This window comes from Brassica napus, chromosome C3 (genome assembly GCF_020379485.1).
Source record: "Brassica napus cultivar Da-Ae chromosome C3, Da-Ae, whole genome shotgun sequence".
Classification (NCBI taxonomy): domain Eukaryota; kingdom Viridiplantae; phylum Streptophyta; class Magnoliopsida; order Brassicales; family Brassicaceae; genus Brassica; species Brassica napus.
Genome location: NC_063446.1, coordinates 5,740,637 through 5,760,931, shown reverse-complemented (window position 1 = coordinate 5,760,931; position 20,295 = coordinate 5,740,637). Strand labels below are relative to the sequence as shown.

General features: G+C 33.1%; 2 protein-coding genes, 1 long non-coding RNA gene and 1 pseudogene across 5 annotated transcripts; 3 read left to right on the top strand and 1 right to left on the bottom strand.

Moving 5' to 3' along the window:
* Nucleotides 1-989: 989 nt before the first annotated feature.
* LOC106385620 lies at nt 990-4,559 on the top strand (annotated as a pseudogene).
* Nucleotides 4,560-11,443: 6,884 nt separating this feature from the next.
* On the top strand, nt 11,444-12,077 carry LOC106385150 (histone H2B.10-like). Of its 3 annotated transcripts, none has more exons than XM_048752165.1 (2): nt 11,448-11,589; nt 11,629-12,077. In XM_048752165.1, exons 1-2 carry the CDS (start codon nt 11,503-11,505, stop codon nt 11,929-11,931), a joined length of 390 nt encoding a protein of 129 aa, XP_048608122.1. In that variant the 5' UTR covers nt 11,448-11,502; the 3' UTR covers nt 11,932-12,077. The 3 variants fall into 3 exon arrangements, with proteins under 3 accessions (XP_013680559.2, XP_048608122.1, XP_048608123.1); XM_048752166.1 differs by having other exon boundaries at nt 11,450-11,595; nt 11,635-12,077; XM_013825105.3 differs by having other exon boundaries at nt 11,444-12,077.
* Nucleotides 12,078-14,130: 2,053 nt separating this feature from the next.
* On the bottom strand, nt 14,131-16,313 carry LOC106386291. Its single transcript, XR_001277462.3, has 2 exons — nt 14,497-16,313; nt 14,131-14,349 (listed from the first exon to the last, which is right to left on the bottom strand). It is a non-coding gene; the product is annotated as an uncharacterized LOC106386291 (long non-coding RNA).
* A 942-nt stretch (nt 16,314-17,255) lies between these two features.
* On the top strand, nt 17,256-18,148 carry LOC111203913. Its single transcript, XM_048752167.1, has 2 exons — nt 17,256-17,669; nt 17,796-18,148. Exons 1-2 carry the CDS (start codon nt 17,525-17,527, stop codon nt 17,990-17,992), a joined length of 342 nt encoding a protein of 113 aa, XP_048608124.1. The 5' UTR covers nt 17,256-17,524; the 3' UTR covers nt 17,993-18,148.
* Nucleotides 18,149-20,295: the final 2,147 nt, after the last annotated feature.

The following is a 20,295-nucleotide window of genomic DNA, read 5'->3' as shown; positions in this document are numbered from 1 at the left end:
GCTGTGGTAAATTAAATTTAGTGGTAAAATATCTTGCTTTTATGCAATATACTCGATTTGACTTTTTGGGTAAATTTCTTTCACATATATGTTGATAAACTATGTAATAATATAAAATCCTACGTTAATAAATAAAATATACCGTGTAATTAGGAAAAAATATCTGCCGTGGGTAGAATTTGAAAGTTAAAAATCCTGAATCCAGTTATTTATATATATATATATCACCAATTTTGTTAGCTTAATAATTTAAGATAACTATATATATATATATATATATTTATATATTAAAAAGAAGAAATTTCAGTTCAATATTATTTTTTGGGTTGAAATATGGAATATTTAACCGTGTAAAAATCATTTACTGTAAACTAAAGCGAAAATTAGAGAAAACAATAAAAACTTTGTATTGGCATGGTTTTCTGAAAACCAAAGAAAACATAATTAAAACAAATTTTAAAAAGAGAGATTAGCCTAATGTTTATGAACTAAACCGATTGATTGAAATCTCAGATATTCGTAGTTTCATTTTTGTTAAAATATATGTGTTTAGTTTTCCGGAAAGTCATTTATATTTCAGAAACTGCATGAAGGAATAATAACAAAAGTTGGCTGCCGTATTACAAAAAATTATGTTATCAATAAAAGAAAAACCAGAGTTTGTTATAATCAATGATTTGGTTCAGTTGGCTCGCCATTTCAAGAACCTGGTGGTGTGTCCACATCAATGTCAATGTCATGTTCTTAGAAAAGCAGAACAAGATAGGAATGGATAGGATCCTCCATCTTGCTGACTTCTCTATATGGGTCCACTCTTTTTATATCCTCACCACTCAAACTCTATAGTTGATATGCGTTTCACGCAACTATCGACTATACAAAATCCATTAAACACAGAAAATAAGGTTTTTACATAATTGATCTACAGCCACGATTTCGCAAACCGTATCTCTATGCACCGTTGGATCTATCAACATTTTTTTTGGTATATGTCAATGTTATATTCGTATTTTCTGGTTCGGTATTTCACGTACCATGTGTTTGTTTATTTCGTATACATACCTGTTTGCGTATTTGTTAATATGTAAAATTTAATTTACAGCTAAAAAGTTAAAAAAAAAAAAACTGGTCAAAAAGAGAACCCGCCAAATATTGAGAGACAACAGCAAATTTTCAAACAAATTACGCTGTTGAATATTTGTTTGTTAAGAAAAGACCAAAGACACAGAAACAAAATCTTCAACGAGAAATCAAAACATAATCGATCTAAAACAATTTTTTGACCAATACATATCTCTGTCCTTTTACTTGGATCAATCATCACCATGCCCGATTCTGCAGCACTAGCTCCTCCGCTTTGGCCGACGCTTAGCAACGCCAAAGTTTGTTATGGAGCCGCTAATTTCAACATCTCTTCTTTCGGAATCTTGGAAACCTATAAAACTCCGAGTGTCATCTTTGGATACGCATTGCCTCTACTTGAGATGCAAATCAGTCTCATCTTCGTCCTTATCGTCTCTTCTTACATGTTCCTTAGGTTTATTGGCATACCACAGTTCGTATCTTACATGCTCGTAAGTTAAAACCTTCAAAAAAATTATGTTTCTTGTGTTGTACGTAAATAGGTAATGGTTTCTTGTGTCACAATTAATGAATTTATGTTTTAAAAATTAGGCTGGTTTTCTTCTTGGACCTCAGCTGATTGATTTAGTGGACTTTTCTTCGGACCGGTCGTCGTTGGATTTGGACGGTAACGCAGCGTTGGAAGGTGTGGCCAAGTTCGGGATGATAATGTTCACGTTCTTGATGGGCGTCAAGACCAACAAAAGAGCAGCGTTTCAAACCGGCAAACGACCAATTGTGATCGCGGTTTCGTCCTTTGTCCTGACAATGGTCACAGGGATGGGTTTCAGAAACTTCCGTATCGACAAGGTTGATCCTCTCTATATGCCTTTGAGGCTGGCCCCAACAGAACGCACCGTGATTGTATCGATACAGGCTATAACGCTGTTACCGGTGGTAACCCACCTCATACATGAGCTTAAGATTCCAAACTCGGAACTCGGACGCCTCGCAATATCTATCTCCGCCTTCAACGATCTCCTCGCTTTTATCAATCTGATGTGCGTCTCCTACATTGGAACATACAGGTATCGAATCTGAACAATACTAAAATCCTAGTTGAATCAAATACTTAACCATAAACAAATTTTTACCAAAAAAAACATACAGGTATCCAAATAGATATATAAAGGTTTAAATCGTGCATTTGCATACATTTTTTTATATTGCAAGATTGTTTATATAAGAGAATTTTCTTTTTGTTCATAACATGGCATTATGTAATATGCGGGTTTGAGATCTATACAGTTTATTCCCTTGCTAATATTAACAATAAAAACATTATATGAGTTTTGAATCGGGGATGGTTACAAGTGACAATAGTTTGTTTTACCTACGTAAACTTAAGAAAAAATCTCAAAAAGTCTAAAATAAGCTAGGCTGTCCAAAACAATGCAAGTGCTCTACTTTTGGTTAAAAACTGGTTTAAGAATTGGTCACAAAAAAAAAAAACTAATCATGTTTCATTTACAAAAAAAAAACCATTTTTATAAAAATTATATTCATAGTTCACGTAGATGCAGACAACATTCGAGTGACACATTAACTTAGTATCTAACAATTTTTGAACATTCGTTATAATATATAGTCTGAAACGGTCATGCAGGTACGTATCGCCGAGAACAGCCAACCGCGATGCAGCGGCAATGATCATCTTAGTGCTTGTGCTCATATTCATCATCAGGCCTGCGGCTCAACGAATAGTCAACATTACCCCAGAAGGCAAGTCCGTACGGAAACTCTACTTGTACGGAACAATCATGACGGCAGTAGCCGCGAGCAGTTACACAACGTTTTTCAACCAGATACACGTTCTAGGAGCCTTTATGGTTGGGATGGCAATCCCAGACGGTCCACCTCTGGGGTCAGCGTTAGAGGCCAAGTTCGAGAGCTTGGCTACAAACGTATTTTTCCCGATTTCAATCGCGGTCATGACCATGAAAGGTGACATTATAGGGGTATTATATGCGTTCGATGACATATCGTTTAACATATTTCTGGTGGGTTTTACATTGGTCCTGAAATGGACTGCCTCTTTTGTACCTTGCTTGATCTTCAAGTTACCTACTAGAGAGTCCATTATCATCGCCATGATTATGAACTATAAGGGTTTTGTTGACCTATGCTTCATTGAAGGCGCCCTCAATAAATGGGTAATAATTATTTATTACAGAACCTTAACTCACTTTACATGCATGATTTCGAACTAATGGGCTAATGTTTTGTATTTACACAGAATCTGTCGCATGCAACGTACACGTTCTTGATGATGTACGTGTTAATGAACGCGGGGATTTTACCAACTGTTGTGAAAGCACTATACGATCCAAAGAGGAAGTATATTGGTTACGTAAAGAGAGACGTTATGCATCTAAAATCAAATTCAGATCTCAAGATACTAACGTGTTTGCACAAACCAGACAACATCTCAGGCATGATCTCGCTGCTTCAACTGCTTTCTTCTCCGCTTAACAACGAGAACAAAGACAAAGGTGTTATCGCGGTCACGGTGTTACACCTCGTGAAACTCGCGGGACGTGCGTTTCCCATCTTAGTACCACACGACAAGCGTTCTAAGCCGCGGCTGCTTCAGAACTCTTACATCCAAACAATGATGCTCGCGTTCAACGAGTTTCAACAGGAGAATCTAGGGACTACTACTGTTAATTCCTTCACAGCTTTCTCTATTGATAATCTAATGGATCAAGACATTTGTAATCTCGCTTTAGACCACCTCACGTCGATGATCATTATACCTTCTGGACGAAAATGGTCACCCGATGGATCATATGAATCGGATGATGTTATGATCAGACGTGTGAATATGTCTCTACTCGACCGTGCTCCATGTTCTATCGGCGTGCTCAATAACCGAGGGCACCGTAAATTGAGGATCAATAAAAGGAGTAAAGGTACGGTTAAAGTGGGTGTGATCTTCATTGGTGGTAAAGATGACTGGGAGGCTGTCTCTATTGCGAAATGGATGAGACAGAACCCTAGTGTGCGTCTCACGGTGGTCAGATTCTTGTCTGGTCAAGAACCAGACAAGTCCAAGAATTGGGAGTACCTTGTTGATAATGAGGTCTTGAATGATTTGAAAGCTACATACGCCTCCGCCGAAAATTTCTCCTATACGGAGAAGATAATCAAAGGTGGTCCCGCGGTGGCCACAGCCGTTAGAATGGCGGCAGAAAAGAACGACTTGATGATTGTAGGGAGAGATCACGACGAGGATTCATTGGATTACTCGGGTTTGGTGGAGTGGATGGAGCTTCCGGAGTTAGGAGTCATCGGTGATTTGCTTGCATCTAAAGAGCTAGAAACTAGGGTTTCTGTTTTAGTTGTTAAACAGCAGCAACAACACGAATGAGTACATGCTGGGATACCCACATTGTAGATAATAAATGACATATACCAATTCATTTTTTTTTTCTCAATTCGTTTTGAATAAAAAGTTCATGATTCATTACACACTATACACCATAGGATCATCACACTGACTTTTGTCCAACGCTACACCTTTATATATTTTTCAACCTTAAATATCCATAAGGTTAAACTAGGTTATATATTTTTTTTGTTCTTGGGTCAATCACGGGCTGCCGCAGCAGATGCCTTTTATGATCACGGACCAAGTTGAGCTAGACTAGATCACCCCTCTTCTCTTCTCTATATATATGCACATACGCAGCAATTTTCATCCATTGTGATTTTACTCTTATATATTTTATATTCGAAAATATATTTCCAACGGCCTGTTCATATGCTACAGATTAAAAGATAATGAAAAAAACATAACTGACCAATGATAATTAAAGTTTATCTAAAACCAAACTTGTTTGAAAAACCATGTGTTCTAGAAACCAAAAGGCCCAAAAAAAATTGTATCTGTTATGAAAAGAACTAAAATTTTATTATATCGCAGGAATTTAAATAAAGCAAAATTTTATACCCGTACGAAGAAGATAATACTGATAAGAAGAGAGGATGTGTTACTGAAGGAGAAGGATGGTGTGTTTACAATCGATCGAAACGATCGTTTATATAGAAGAGAAATTCACTGTGCAAATAGTGCAGCGGACCCCACATCTTTTATATTTTTCAACGTTTGCGGCTAATCTTTCATAACACTCCCCCTTGGGGACCGGTGTCACTATCCACTCTCGCTTAACGTCTATGTTGCCTCGTTAAAAACCTTTATAGGAAAACCCAATGGGAAAAACCATAGTAAGGTAAAAAGAGTACAACTACGTAAGCTCCCCCTCGAATGAGCAGTCATAGATCCTTCTGATGACGCATTCCAATGTTATGAACATGTTTTCTGAATACCGAAGTCGGAAGTGATTTTGTGAAGAGGTCAGCTGCATTGTCGCATGATTGGACATATCTTACTTCAATCTCTTTCTTCTTCACGAGCTCTTGAGTGTATGAGAAGAACTTCGGATGAATATGCTTCGTTCTATCGCTTTTGATATATCCGTCCTTTGTTTGAGCAACACATGCTGCATTATCTTCATATAAAATAGTTGGTTCTATATTTTCGTCAATTCCACTGCTTGAACAGATGTGTCGGCTTATTGATCTTAGCCATACACATTCTCTACTTGCTTCATGGAGTGCAATGATCTCAGCATGATTTGAAGAAGTAGCCACGAGCGTTTGTTTCTGAGAACGCCAAGATATAGCAGTGCCTCCGATCGTAAAAACGTATCCTGTTTGCGATCGGGCTTTGTGTGGATCTGAAAGATATCCTGCATCTGCAAAACCAACCATTTGACCTTTTGAACTTTTAGGATAAAACAAGCCTAAATCAATGGTCCCTTGGAGGTAACGAAAAACATGTTTAATCCCATTCCAATGTCTTCGAGTTGGAGATGAGCTGAATCTTGCCAAAAGATTCACAGCAAATGATATATCAGGCCGTGTACAATTTGCAAGGTACATCAGCGCTCCAATTGCACTTAGATATGGTACTTCCGGACCAAGTATCTCTTCTTTCTCCTCAGGTGGTCGAAATGGATCACTTTCAATATTAAGTGACCTAACGACCATCGGGGTGCTAAGAGGAGTTGATTTATCCATGTTAAATCGTTTCAACACTCTTTTAGTGTATGTGGATTGATGCACAAATATACCATTTTGTGAATGTTCTATTTGTAGGCCAAGACAATATTGTGTCTGTCCTAGATCTTTCATCTCAAATTCTTCTTTGAGATAGTCTGATGCCTTTTGTATTTCCTTTTGAGTTCCGATAATGTTAAGATCATCAACATATACCGCGATTATTACAAATCCGGATATTGTTTTCTTGATGAAAACACATGGGCATATAGGATCATTCACATATCCTTCTTTTGTTAAATGATCACTGAGACGATTATACCACATACGTCCAGATTGCTTTAACCCATATAATGATCTTTGCAATTTTATTGCACATAACTCTTTAGGTTTGGAACTTAATGCTTCTGGCATTTTAAATCCATCAGGAACTTTCATGTAGATATCAATATCTAATGATCCATATAGATAAGCTGTAACAACATCCATGAGACGCATCTCTAGATTTTTATCAGCTGCTAGACTCATCAGGAATCTAAATGTGATGGCATCCATAACTGGAGAATACGTTTCTTCATAATCGATTCCAGGTCTTTGAGAAAAACCTTGAGCCACTAGACGAGCTTTGTATCTCGTAATCTCATTTTTCTCATTTCGCTTTCGAACGAAAACCCATTTGTACCCAACTGGTCTCACATCTGCAGGTGTGAGCACAATAGATCCAAATACTTTTCGTTTATTAAGCGAATCAAGTTCAACTTGTATTGCATTTTTCCATTGTTCCCAATCATGTCTCTTTTGACATTCATAGACAGATTTTGGTTCTGGATCATCGATTTCTTCATTTATTTCACTTGACACAATATATGAGAAAGCATCATCAAGGTCATTTTGTTCATTTCTATTCCATATCCTTTTATTATGGATGTAATTAATAGAAATCTCATGATTATCTTTCGATTCATGATGCTCTGATTGATGATGCTCTGATTCATCAGAATCCTTATCATTTATTTCTTCCAAAATATTTTCTGCTATTTTGGGTGCATCATATATTTCAGCTTTCTTCTGTTTCCTAGGATTCTTATCCTTAGAACCAACAGGTCTACCACGCTTCAGGCGTGTTTTTGGCTCTCGTGTGTCATCCTCTTTTTCTTGTTCATTTGGCATTTTAATACGAGCAGGAGCATTTGCAGCTGGTATATGAGATTTAGTTACCGTCTTGGTATCTACAAATGCATCAGGTAGCTGGTTAGCTATACTCTGTAAATGCATAATTCGTCGAACTTCTAGTTCTGACTCTTTAGTAGGAGGATCAAGATATAACAATGATGGTACACTCCATTTTATATCACTTCCAACATTTTTGTTTTCTCCCCCTAGAACTGGGAATACATTTTCGTCAAAATGACAATCAGCAAAACGTGCTGTAAAGACGTCACCAGTCTGTGGTTTTAGGTATCTTATAATTGATGGGGAATCAAAACCAACATATATTCCCAATCTTCTTTGTGGTCCCATCTTTGTACGTTGTGGTGGTGCTACAGGCACATATACCGCACAACCAAAGATTCTAAAGTGGGAAATGTTTGGTTCTCGACCAAACGCTAACTGTAGTGGGGAATACTTATGGTATGCACTCGGTCTGATCCGAATGAGTGCTTCTGCATGCAAAATGGCATGTCCCCATACAGAGGTTGGAAGTTTTGATCTCATGATCAATGGTCTTGCAATCAATTGCAGACGCTTAATTAAAGATTCAGCCAAACCATTTTGCGTATGAACATGAGCAACCGAATGTTCAACTTCAATTCCCATTACCATACAATAGTCATTGAATGCTTGGGATGTGAATTCACCAGCGTTGTCTAGTCTAACTCTTTTAATAGTATAATCAGGAAACTGTGCTCGCAGTTTGATTATCTGAGTTAGAAATCTCGCAAATGCCACATTTCGAGATGATAATAGACAAACGTGTGACCATCTACTGGATGCGTCAATTAATACCATAAAATAGTGGAATGGTCCACAAGGTGGGTGTATAGGTCCACATATATCGCCTTGAATTCTTTCAAGGAACTTTGGTGATTCTTTATCGATTTTGGTTGGCGATGGCCTTACGATCAATTTTCCTAGAGAACATGCAACACATGTCATTTTATTCCCTTGAGAAATCTCCTGGATTTTCAGTGGATGACCATGTGAACTTTCTATGATTTTACGCATCATTGTAGTGCCTGGATGGCCAAGGCGATCATGCCATAATGTGAACTCTTCTGGGTTCTGTTTTACTAAAAGATTTGATTCGATCTCATCGATATAAGTATGATGTAGTCCCGAAGGAAGTTCTGGAAACTTTTCTAATATGTGTTTTCTGCCACATTTCTCAGAAGTTACATACATGTATTTCTTTCCATCCTCAGTTGCAGACTGAGTATCATATCCGTGAAGATATATGTCTTTAAAACTCAACAAATTCCTTTTAGAACTTGGAGAATATAGAGCATTATTTATGGAAAATTTTGTTCCATTCGGTAAAGTAAAGTTTGCTTTACCAGTTCCTTCAATCACGTCTGCAGGACCTGATATTGTATTGACGACAATTCTTGTCGGTTTTATATTAGAGAAATATCTCTTTTGTCTCAGAATAGTGTGCGTTGTTCCACTATCTGGTATGCATATTTCACGAATCCGTTTCTTGGATTTTGCTCCATTAGCATTATGATCCATTTCTGAAATTGTCATAAATATAAAAGAGACATAAAATTCATTCATAAAAAAAAAAGACACAATAATTATACAATAAGATGACGTTAAAAACATCATTATTTGTTTAAAACATGAAATATAATAATTATACATGGTAATACTGAAAACTATTCAATACTCTTATCATAGGCATTTCGATTCTCTTCAGGAGTAATCTAGTCCAGCTCATTAGCAAAGTCGGAGGATTCAAGGTATGAGGTCCCTTCAACATTTTCCGTGAGGTTCACCTCTTTAGCCTTTCCTTTCGTGGACTCTTGATATAACTTACAGAGATGTGAAGGAGTACGACAGGTACGGGACCAATGTCCTTTACAACCACATCTGTAACACACTGTCTCACACTTCTGGGTGGTATCCTCTTGAGTTTCTTTACCCTTGGAAACTTGCCCGGGTCTAACCCACTTATTAGATCCCCTCCATTTGGGATTGTAAGTTTTTCCACGTTTGTTGGTGAAACGGCGGCCATGACCTCGATTGGTATGGTTTCTTCTTTCCGAATTTTCTATCGCCGTAGCATTCACTTCAGGGAATGCTTTGGCTCCCGTAGGCAGGGAATTGTGATTTTTGATTAAGAGCTCATTGTTCTTTTCAGCTAACATGAACGCAACCATCAATTCAGAAAATCTCGTGTACCCGCATTTTCTGTAAATTTCGGGTAAGAAGTGAAGCTGTTTGTGGAAAGTGATGTATGTTTTATTCATCATTTCTGCCTCAGAGACAGGATTACCACAATATTTCAGGAGTGCAACTATCTGCAGGACAGCGGAATTGTAATCCTCAACCTTTTGAAAATCTTGGAACCTCAGATTTTTCCACTCTTCTAGAGCGTGAGGAAGGTTGATTTGTCTCTGGTTATCGAACCTTTCTTTTAAAGTTTGCCACAGTTCAGCTGGGTCCTCGACGTTTGCATAGTCGTGCGTTAGACTATCATCTAAATGCTTCTTCAGGAAGATTATCGCTTCGGCTATATGTTCGGGTGGTGATTTGTTACCGATTACAATTGTTTCGGTTATCTTTTTCATCACCAGATATGGTTTCACGTTTGTGACCCACCCGACGTAATTTTCGCCAGTTATTTTCAGGGCCGGGAACTGGAGTTTCTCGATGTTTGCCATTTGTAATTCTAAAACACAAAATAATAATTTATTAGAACTTCATAATTAAAAACCGTTTACATTAATCATACAAGCAATTACAAGGAGAAGCGATGTAAAGAAAATTAAACCGATATTCATCTTAAATTCACTCGGAGTAAATTCTCCAACGAATAAACCATAAATAGAAACACAAATAAAAATGGCACATAAAAACAAAAGTGCGAGAATCATCTTTCTTGAAATGAAAAATCAGAGGAGAGCGATTTGAAATTTTTGAGAGAAGATGAAATGTTTTGGATGATGAAATGGAGTGAAAATGAGTTGTATTTATAGGTGAAAAATACTGTTCATAACCGTTGGAGAAAGGGAAAATTTTTGAAAAAATTTCTTTGTGACCGTTGGGGTTAAATCGAGTGCACCAAAAATTAGTCTGAAAATATCGTATTAAACGGTCAATCAAATCTATAAAATTTCATAAAAGTAAAAAAATTATGACAATAAAATATTTATGTTATGACAACAAATCATGCGACGGCTCAGCCGATCAATGCAGAGTAATAAATAAATTATACGGCGGCTCGGCCGACCAATTAATAACAAACAGAATATAAGGCGGCTCGGCCGACCAATAAATAATAAACAGAATATAAGGCGGCTCGGCCGACCATTAATAAATTAAATTATTAGTAAATAATATAGGCGGTATTCCGGCCATTATAACATAATATAAATAATAGTAGAGGCGGTATACCGACCATTATAACAGGGTATAAATGATACAAATAAATTTTACCGAATCGCAGAGTGATCGTGCTGATAACGTGTTATGAAAAGAATTGGAATTTTATTATATCGCAGGAATTTAAATAAAACAAAATTTTATACCCGTACGAAGAAGATAATACTGATAAGAAGAGAGGATGTGTTATTGAAGGAGAAGGATGGTGTGTTTACAATCGATCGAAACGATCATTTATATAGAAGAGAAATTCATGCAAATAGTGCAACGGGCTTCACATTTTTTATATTTTTCAACGTTTGCGGCTAATCTTTCATAATACTATCGCCACATAAAGCCATGTAATCATAGCCGTACAACCTTGGATAATAGATCAAAGACAGCCACGTCATCTATCCGTACCAAATCTTAAAGAATAAATAAAATTGGCGCTCATCGGCTACGATGGCGGGTAACAAATTTTTTTCCGAATCTCGATTTCCTGATAACGATTTTTTTAAAACGCACGCGCGCTAAAATAAAACAATCTTATCCATCCATTCATAATACCTTTCACATCGAACAGCACATTTATCGCCACGTCACTGATCCGCGTTTCAGTATCTCGACCAATAAAATCTCTTCCTCTATTCCTTTATAAACAAAGAAGACGACGGTCTCAAACAGTCAACAAACCATCACATCAATAATCTCACTCTCTTAATCATTGTAGCAATGGCCAAGGCAGACAAGAAACCAGCAGAGAAGAAACCGGCGGCAGAAACCACCACCGCCGCAGCAGAAAAGAAGCCAAAAGCCGGTAAGAAGCTTCCGAAGGATCCCTCCGCCGTCGCCGGAGACAAGAAGAAGAAGCGTTCGAAGAAGAGCGTCGAGACCTACAAGATCTACATCTTCAAGGTGCTGAAGCAGGTCCACCCCGACATCGGGATCTCGAGCAAAGCGATGGGGATCATGAACAGTTTCATCAACGACATCTTCGAGAAGCTCGCCGGCGAGTCTTCCAAGCTCGCGAGGTACAACAAGAAGCCCACGATCACTTCCAGGGAGATTCAGACGGCGGTGAGACTCGTCTTGCCTGGAGAGTTGGCGAAACACGCTGTTTCCGAAGGGACCAAGGCGGTTACCAAGTTCACGAGCTCTTAGATTTGGAATTGTTTGTAATGGGTTTTTTTTAAGTTTTAACTAGTTGTTGGTAGTTTTATGCTTTTTGGTATCGTAATCAGGTTATGTAATTTGGCAACTATTGTTTCTTTTACTTGAAAAAACATATATGAAAAGAAAGTTCTTAATTTTCTAAAGTTTTGGCAAATTTCATTTTCTTGCAACTGTGGAAATTACATTTTTACATAAACAAACCAAATCTAAATCAAGTTATACTTATACATAGTCAAGATGCTAAGAATCAACTGAAGAACACATCAAGATTCCTGATACAAGTTCAAATCGTATGATTAGTTAGCTTATGTTATTGAGTTGTTCGAGTAGGAAGAAAGTTGTAATTTTGAATTTAGATCCCCACACAACCGTTACATTACCAGACTCATCTTTTGTTCATTGACCAAAATTTATGTCTCTAATTCAACAATTCCTTCGTATATCAGTGTTATTAAGTGCATTTCCCAATTTTAGTTATGTGTTTTGGGTACTAATTCATTTATTAGAAAACTTTGAAATTTTAGTAATTCATTTAAAGTATTAATGAAAAATCAAATTTTAATTATTTTTTTTTTAATTATAACAAAATATGTTGAGATAAATTTAGAAAATATTACCTAAAATTCAAATATGTTTATAAAATAATATATTAATGTATTAACAAAAAAAACATTCAAAATTCATGTAATCTTTCAAACTCAAAAAAAAATTGTATAATTTTCCAAATTTTTTTTTTGAAAAATATAAAATATTGAAAATAAATATTAAAACTCAAAATGATAATATTTAAAAAAAATTAAAAGATAAAATCATAGATAATAAAGAATATCTTTTTGAAATGCACCACAAAAAACAATCTATATATGTTCTAAAAATTAAAGCAATTTAATATTTTGAAATATAAGTTTTTTTTTAAAAAGAAAACTTAATATCATAACATCCAAAATATCATATATCAATAATCTTTACTAATATAATACGATAAATGCTACTATGTATAATTTTTTCTAAAATAATAGAGTTATATTATTGAAACAAACAGTGTTTTATTTATAAATTTCGTAAAATACTAAAATCATAAATGTTAAAAGTATATTTTTAAAAACAAAACATGTAAATATAAATAATCTTAAACATATGTCTTTCCTATAATATAAATAAATTTAAAATGTATTATATGGAAATATATATATAGATTACAGGAAAAACATATTTTGAAGGAGATTCTCTATTTGATTATTTCAGATTATTATTTCATTTTATTAGTAAGTAATAAACATTAATAACAAAGTAAAATATATTAAACAATTCATTATATATTTTACTTTGTTATTAATTTTTATTATTTACTAATAAATTTTCAAGTTAGGTAAAATAATGCTGATTAAAAATTATAAACAATAATATTATATAGTTACACAATATATAAAACTAAAATGAAAATAATATATCTAAAATATTTGTAATAATATCAAATACATTTATAAAATAAAAAATTATCCGCACGGACGTGCGGGTTCAACTCTAGAATTTAAAACTTAAACTAATTTTTTAATCAATTTTAAATAGGAGAGTTGGCGAAACACGCCGTCTCGGAAGGGACCAAGGCGGTGACTAAGTTCACGAGCTCTTAGATTTGGAGTTATTTGTAATGCCTTTTTTAAGTTTTAACTAGTTGTTGGTAGTTTTAAGCTTTTGGGTATCGTATCAGGTTATGTAATTTGGCGATTATGGTTTCTTTTACTTGAAGAAACATATATGAAAAGAAAGTTCTTAATTTTCTAATGTTTCGGAAAATTTCATTTTCTTGCAACTGTTGATTTTAGTGTGGAAATTACATTTTTACATAAACAAACCAAATCTAAATCAAGTTATACTTATACATAGTCGAGATGCTAAGAATCAACTGAAGAACACACCAAGATTCCTGATACAAGTTCAAATCGTATGATTAGTTAGCTTATGTTATCGAGTTGTTCGAGTAGGAAGAAAGTTGTAATTTGGAATTTAGATCCCCACACAACCGTTACATTACCAGACTCATCTTTTGTTCATTGACCAAAATTCATGTCTCTAATTCAACAATTCCTTCGTATATCGGTGTTATTAAGTGCATTTCCCAATTTTAGTTATGTATTTTGGGTACTAATAGTTTTAGCGGTCGTTCAAAAAAAAAAAAAATTCAGCTATGCCGTTGTATTCGAACGGTTCAATAATGCATTATTATTATTTTTATTTTTCGAAAAAGAGTTGTAAATATCTTTAATACATCGACATAGAACATTCAGAACTGATCATCCGCAATGTATGATACAATCTTGAAACTCTTTTTTACTGTGACTTGTAACACTACAGTTCCTTATGCATACTGGGTTTGGAACATCATCCGGCCTTATTGTTTCCATTCTGCACACAACCACAAATTATTATTACATATGTTAAAATGTATATATATGTATATACGCATTGACAATGATCCATTAGGTTTTTATGATAAAGGTTGATCTGGAAAAATATCTTGATGAATAAATGTGATAACTGTAAGTTACGTACGTTGTGAGATGGCCTTCCCTTGACATGTTTTCCATTCCACTGCATGCTTTTAGATGACATCCGATCATTATCAGTGTCATCATTATCATACACACCTTTTGTGCCATTCTCTTAAACAATTTTGTTATTTAGACTTGGAATTCAAAATTAAAACTGATGTTTGTTGTTTGATATGTATAATTTGTGTATATATATATTATATATGTACATGATGAGATGAATGAAATCAAACATTAATTGTCATTGTAATATATTTGTTGCTTTGACTTGAATACAATTCATTTTGTATGACTAAAAAGAGAGAATACAATTAATTTTGTAACTGTTCTATGGATAGCAAATCTCTATTACTTTAATTTATATCTTACAGTATTTGGAAACAAAGCAAAATTTATAATTGAAAGATCCTAACCATTTAATTTGACCAAGTAATTAATCATATTCTCATAAAAATAAATAAATCAGAATTGCATGAAAAACATACAAAGAACTAGTCGTAGACATGCATTTATTTGCATCTAAAAGGAATAAAAATATAGCCAGAATGAAACAAAAAGACAGAATAATCGAGAAAGAGAATAGTCAAAACAAACGAAAAACAAGAGCCATTACAAATATCTAGTTTGTAAAGAGACGAGGTCCGTCATTTAGAGCATCTTTGATGTAATATTCAATTTTTTTCTACGAAATAGAATAAAAGTAAACATGGAGTAAAAATACTCTAATCCTATTTTATTTCTTACTTTATAATGCAATGAACAAAAATAATAATAAATTATTCTATTTGCATAATAAATCCCATTATAAAATGGAATAAGATTAAAATATTTTTTACTTCATACTTACTTTTAGTCTGTTTTGGAAAAAAAAATGGTGCGGGATTGAAGACTACATAATGCAAATGCAGAAGAAGCATATGCTTTAGACCACAATTTAATAAACTTGTTTTAAGGGCCGCAATTTAATAAACAATTTAATAAACTTGTTTTATGGTTTTTTTTATTCACTGGTATTAGTAAACAATTTAATAAACTTGTTCTACTCTACTCTAGTAAAATAGAGTCATATTATAAATGTACGAAGTTGTTTTTTAATTTTCGGACCCTTACTAGAGAGTTACATGTAATATTAGTTAAACGCTGTTTAATAAATTAACCAATGTAATATTTAAATCATACCACTATCGGGTAATAGAACCAAACCAATATTCTGACTGTCGATTAAATTAACACTGGGCCGGTTATCTATTATTATAAGAATACTACAATATACAACTCTTATTATATCTTACGTACAGATTTTGCTTAGACAAACATGTTTACTTTTACTTCATTTCATTACTTGAATCACAACAATTCTTATGTGTTCGCTTTAGTTCATATCAATAACTGCATAAGAACAAATTCAAATTCATTCACATATTGTCCTTCTTCATAATACCAAGTACTAACCAGACAACCAGAAATCTAAACATACATTACATCTGCAAGTTTTGAACACTTACTTTCACAAGCATTATGAACATAATATTGTGAACCATATATAGATTATATTCGTTTCACCGTCTAATCTATTAATTTAGGGTCATATTTTTATCTACTATTAACAAGTCATAGTAGGATCATTTAAAGAATTAATTAATATGACATTTGATTATTTACATTAATAATAAACCAATTATAATTTTTTTAAAATTATAACAAAATATGTCGAGAAAGAATCTAACAAAATCTTATTTAAAAATCTATTTTTTTTTGATAAAGTAACACATCAATTAATTTCGAGATTAGTAATATAAATATTATCATAAATCAATGTTAACTAAAATTTTATTAAAGAAGAAAATAAAAATTATATACAATTTTTTAATAAATATTATAATTACATTCTGCATTATATAAAATATAAGTACCATATGAATTAAATGTGAAAAATATTATATTAAATAGGTCAATTAACAAATTTTATTCTTTAAATTGTTCATTTAAATAAATTATCACTCATCATTAAAATAGGTTAAAATTCGTAAACTATATAATTATTTATAAAAATAAATTTATTAACACATGTTAAACTTTTATATTTACAACTATATATTATCTCCTTTTTTTTAACTCTCAGCAATATATTGTTTAAAAATGTTTATTTACAAAAATATAATAGTATAATAACCTTTAGTTCATATATATACTATACTTAGTGGAAGCACCGTAGCCTACAGTTAAGATTTAAAGGCTTTTACAACCAGGTCTGGGGTTCGAATTCCAAACTACGCAATTTAGTGCAGATTACAGAAAATCCAAGTTTCAAGTTTCGGTGAGTGTAGTTTATTAAACAATTATGCAGACTATAAAAGAAAAGCTTACAAGGAATCTTCAACATTGTGCAAGTAAATTTGGCCAGGTGTGGATCTTCATAGGATGGCTCAGGTGATGCAGTTATGCATAGGTGTTCATAAGGCATGTAGTATTGTCGGTTGTCGAATCGTTTATGTAATCTTTCTTATATCATAATTGTAAGATCATAATAAATCAGCGTTAAAAAAAAATACTATTTAAAAACATGTTGTTAGAAAACTTTGAAATTTTAGTAATTCATTTAAAGTATTAATGAAAAATCAAATTTTAATTATATTTTTAAATTTTAATTATAACAAAATATGTTGAGATAAATTTAGAAAACATTACCTAAAATTCAAATATTTTTTATAAAATAATATATTAATGTAGTAACAAAAAAACATTTTTCCAATATGTTTTTTGAAAAAATATAAAATATTGAGAGCTCATCAGGGGTAAGTTCTGAGAACAAGAGAAGACATTTCTTATGTCTCTACAACAGATTTAATGTTTAACTTATGCTCTAAATTGTTCCAAGAATCAAGTTTGGGTCTAGAAAAACGAGACAGAAACATTCAATACCTGAAACAAGAGCAGGAGCAACCAAGTCATGTCTCTGTTCTAGAGAGGATACGTCTGGAAGAAGAAACAGTAGAAGAGAAGATTAGATTGCTATCTTTTCATGATTCATGAATCTTCTAGAGAAGGACTCAGTTCACAGGTTTGTGAAGAAAGTTCTTGAAGCTTCAAGACTGAACTGGACTAATATCATGGCAAGATGCAACGAAGAAACATCACTACTTAACGAATTCTCACACGGCGATCACAACAAGGGTAAGCTTCTTCTGGTTCTTGATTACACGGACGAGAGTCTCCGAGAGATTTACCGTCGAGACATCATCAAGTTTTGGCCTTTCTTGAGAGTTATCATCAATCTACCATCTTCTTCCTTTAGAGAAGACCTGATTCACGAGACGCTGAGACGTTTCGACTGGGGTTTACTCTGCTGTGACACTCCAAGAACGTTGGATCAGATCATTGAGACTGATGTGGTAAAGCCATCATCTCTTTGGTCGGGTTTTGGTGGTGAAGCTGAAGGTGGAAGTAGCCAGGCGCAGATAGCATCGGAGAAGGTGAAGAAAGGACGCAATGCATAGGTGAAAGAGGATTGGAGTTCATGACGCTTAAGTCGTTTATGCTGGTTTTTTTTTTCCTTTTCTGGTGTTTGTTTTATGAACAAGTTTGACTTTCACTCTTTGCTACTTCTATAATTTTGGTTTTTTAATACCAAATATAAAATATATCTCATTTCAGAAATATTTGGTATTATATTGTTTTTTTTTAATTCTAAGTTAGTATTCTCTATATTATATCATGATTGTAAACAACAATCATATTTTGAGTCCAATTTGACAATGACAGCAGATACTAAACATGCGATGGTCCATTCATATTCGATATTTCCCTTCATTCGCATTTTATTCAACAAATATAATGCTCACACAGTAAGGCGGCTCCATAATAGTTAAGAAGCTAAACACATGACCTGTATACATTATATTTATAGCTTAGCATTGAAGTGGTTTACTTGGTTGGCTATCTCTGATCCGGTATGTTCTCAAGTACTGACTTTATCACTATCATCGCAGGAAAAGCAGCCACTGTGTTCTTCAACAATTATAGGCTTCGACGAAGATATCATTCACCAGTGTTTTAAGTGTCATATTTTGACTAAACTATGAAAACCTTCTTCTTAACGCTTAAACATTGTTTTTAATTTAAGATTTCATATAAAGAGTCTGTGACACACATTACATATATACTATGTTTTAAAGGATCAAGATATCAACAAAATATATAATAGAATTATATGCATACTACAAAGACACCATAAAGAAAGAGCCAGCATAAATAAAAAAAAAAATCCATGTTTAATTAAATAAACTATTATGTCTACTTGAAATATTCTTTCATGAATATTATAGCAAGAAAGGTAGAAAAAAATTATAACTACATTCAATAAGAGAATTTTTATCGTACGTATTTATGTATAAATTAAATTACGCTTTAATATCAAAAATTATAGTTTAGTCAAACTTCTAAATTATTGTACTGTGAAAATTTTAATGGTTGATTAGAAAGAGTAATTTAAGTATAACTAACAAATCCCTATAAGGAAAGTTATATATATATAGTTAGGATATATATATGCAATGAGCATAAAATTTTGAAGTACCCTATGAAATATAAAACAAAAAATTAGAAAATATAGAAAAATAATTAGTAAACCAATTAAGATAATAATAATAACAAAATATAAAAATAAAATGTTAAACCATAATATTATTAAATAAGTAAATATTAAATCAGATATTTTGTCGACAGAGAGATTTTGTTTATTTGCCTTAACTTGGACTGTATGCAAAAAAATTACCAAATATCAATAAAATTGTATTGTGTATATTATTAAACCCTTTAAATATACTACTATATTATATAAAATCAACATCTTCGGTTCGCTTGGTTTGCTCAGTTAATAAACCATACCCTATCCATAAGCCGTGATTTTTTAAATATAATATCAATTCACTAAAATCCTTATTACCAGATCTAAACCATGTTTACTGATACCAATGCATAATTGATTGGATCTGAATAAACATAAAATGACCTACATTTTGAGACACAATATTTTATTTAAAATGATTCTCATTTTCGTGTACCGTGCTCAGATTGTCGAAAATAATACATTTGTTGTTTTTCTTGCCTTTTCTCTTTATTTCTTACTTTCTATTTTATATTTATTATTAAACTTATAACCACAACTAATTACATTATATATAAGCAAATATAACTAAAAAAACACAAAAAGCTAAACATAAAAACAAAATTGATAATATTATCAGTTACTAACATTCACCAAAACACATATAATAACTTAACACACTATAAATTCTTTCAACTCAGAATTAAAAAGCCAACAATACTAAGAACTTGGTCATCATTAGTTAGTGATATAATTCAATTTGGTGTACGCAATAACCATACTCACACCCAATTTAAGATAAAAGATTTTTTTACAAAGTGACGCCTTTTATAAAAATCAATCCATCAAATTCCGCCCGTAGGGCGGGTCGACCCTAGTACATTTATAGAATAAAAAATTATCCGCACGGACTAAGTTCACGAGCTCTTAGATTTGGAGTTATTTGTAATGGCTTTTTTAAGTTTTAACTAGTTGTTGATAGTTTTAAGCTTTTGGGTATCGTATCAGGTTATGTAATTTGACGATTATGGTTTTTTTTACTTGAAGAAACATATATGAAAAGAAAGTTCTTAATTTTCTAACGTTTCGGCAAATTTCATTTTCTTGCAACTGTTGATTTTAGTGTGGAAATTACATTTTTACATAAACAAACCAAATCTAAATCAAGTTATACTTATACATAGTCGAGATGCT

Coding starts and splice junctions, on each gene's coding strand:
- LOC106385150 (XM_013825105.3), top strand. CDS start 11,503: ATGGCCAAGGCAGACAAGAAACCAGCAGAGAAGAAACCGGCGGCAGAA.
- LOC111203913 (XM_048752167.1), top strand. CDS start 17,525: ATGAATCTTCTAGAGAAGGACTCAGTTCACAGGTTTGTGAAGAAAGTT. Junction 17,670..17,795: donor ACACGGCGATCACAACAAGG/GTAAGCTTCTTC, acceptor CCTTTAGAGAAG/ACCTGATTCACGAGACGCTG.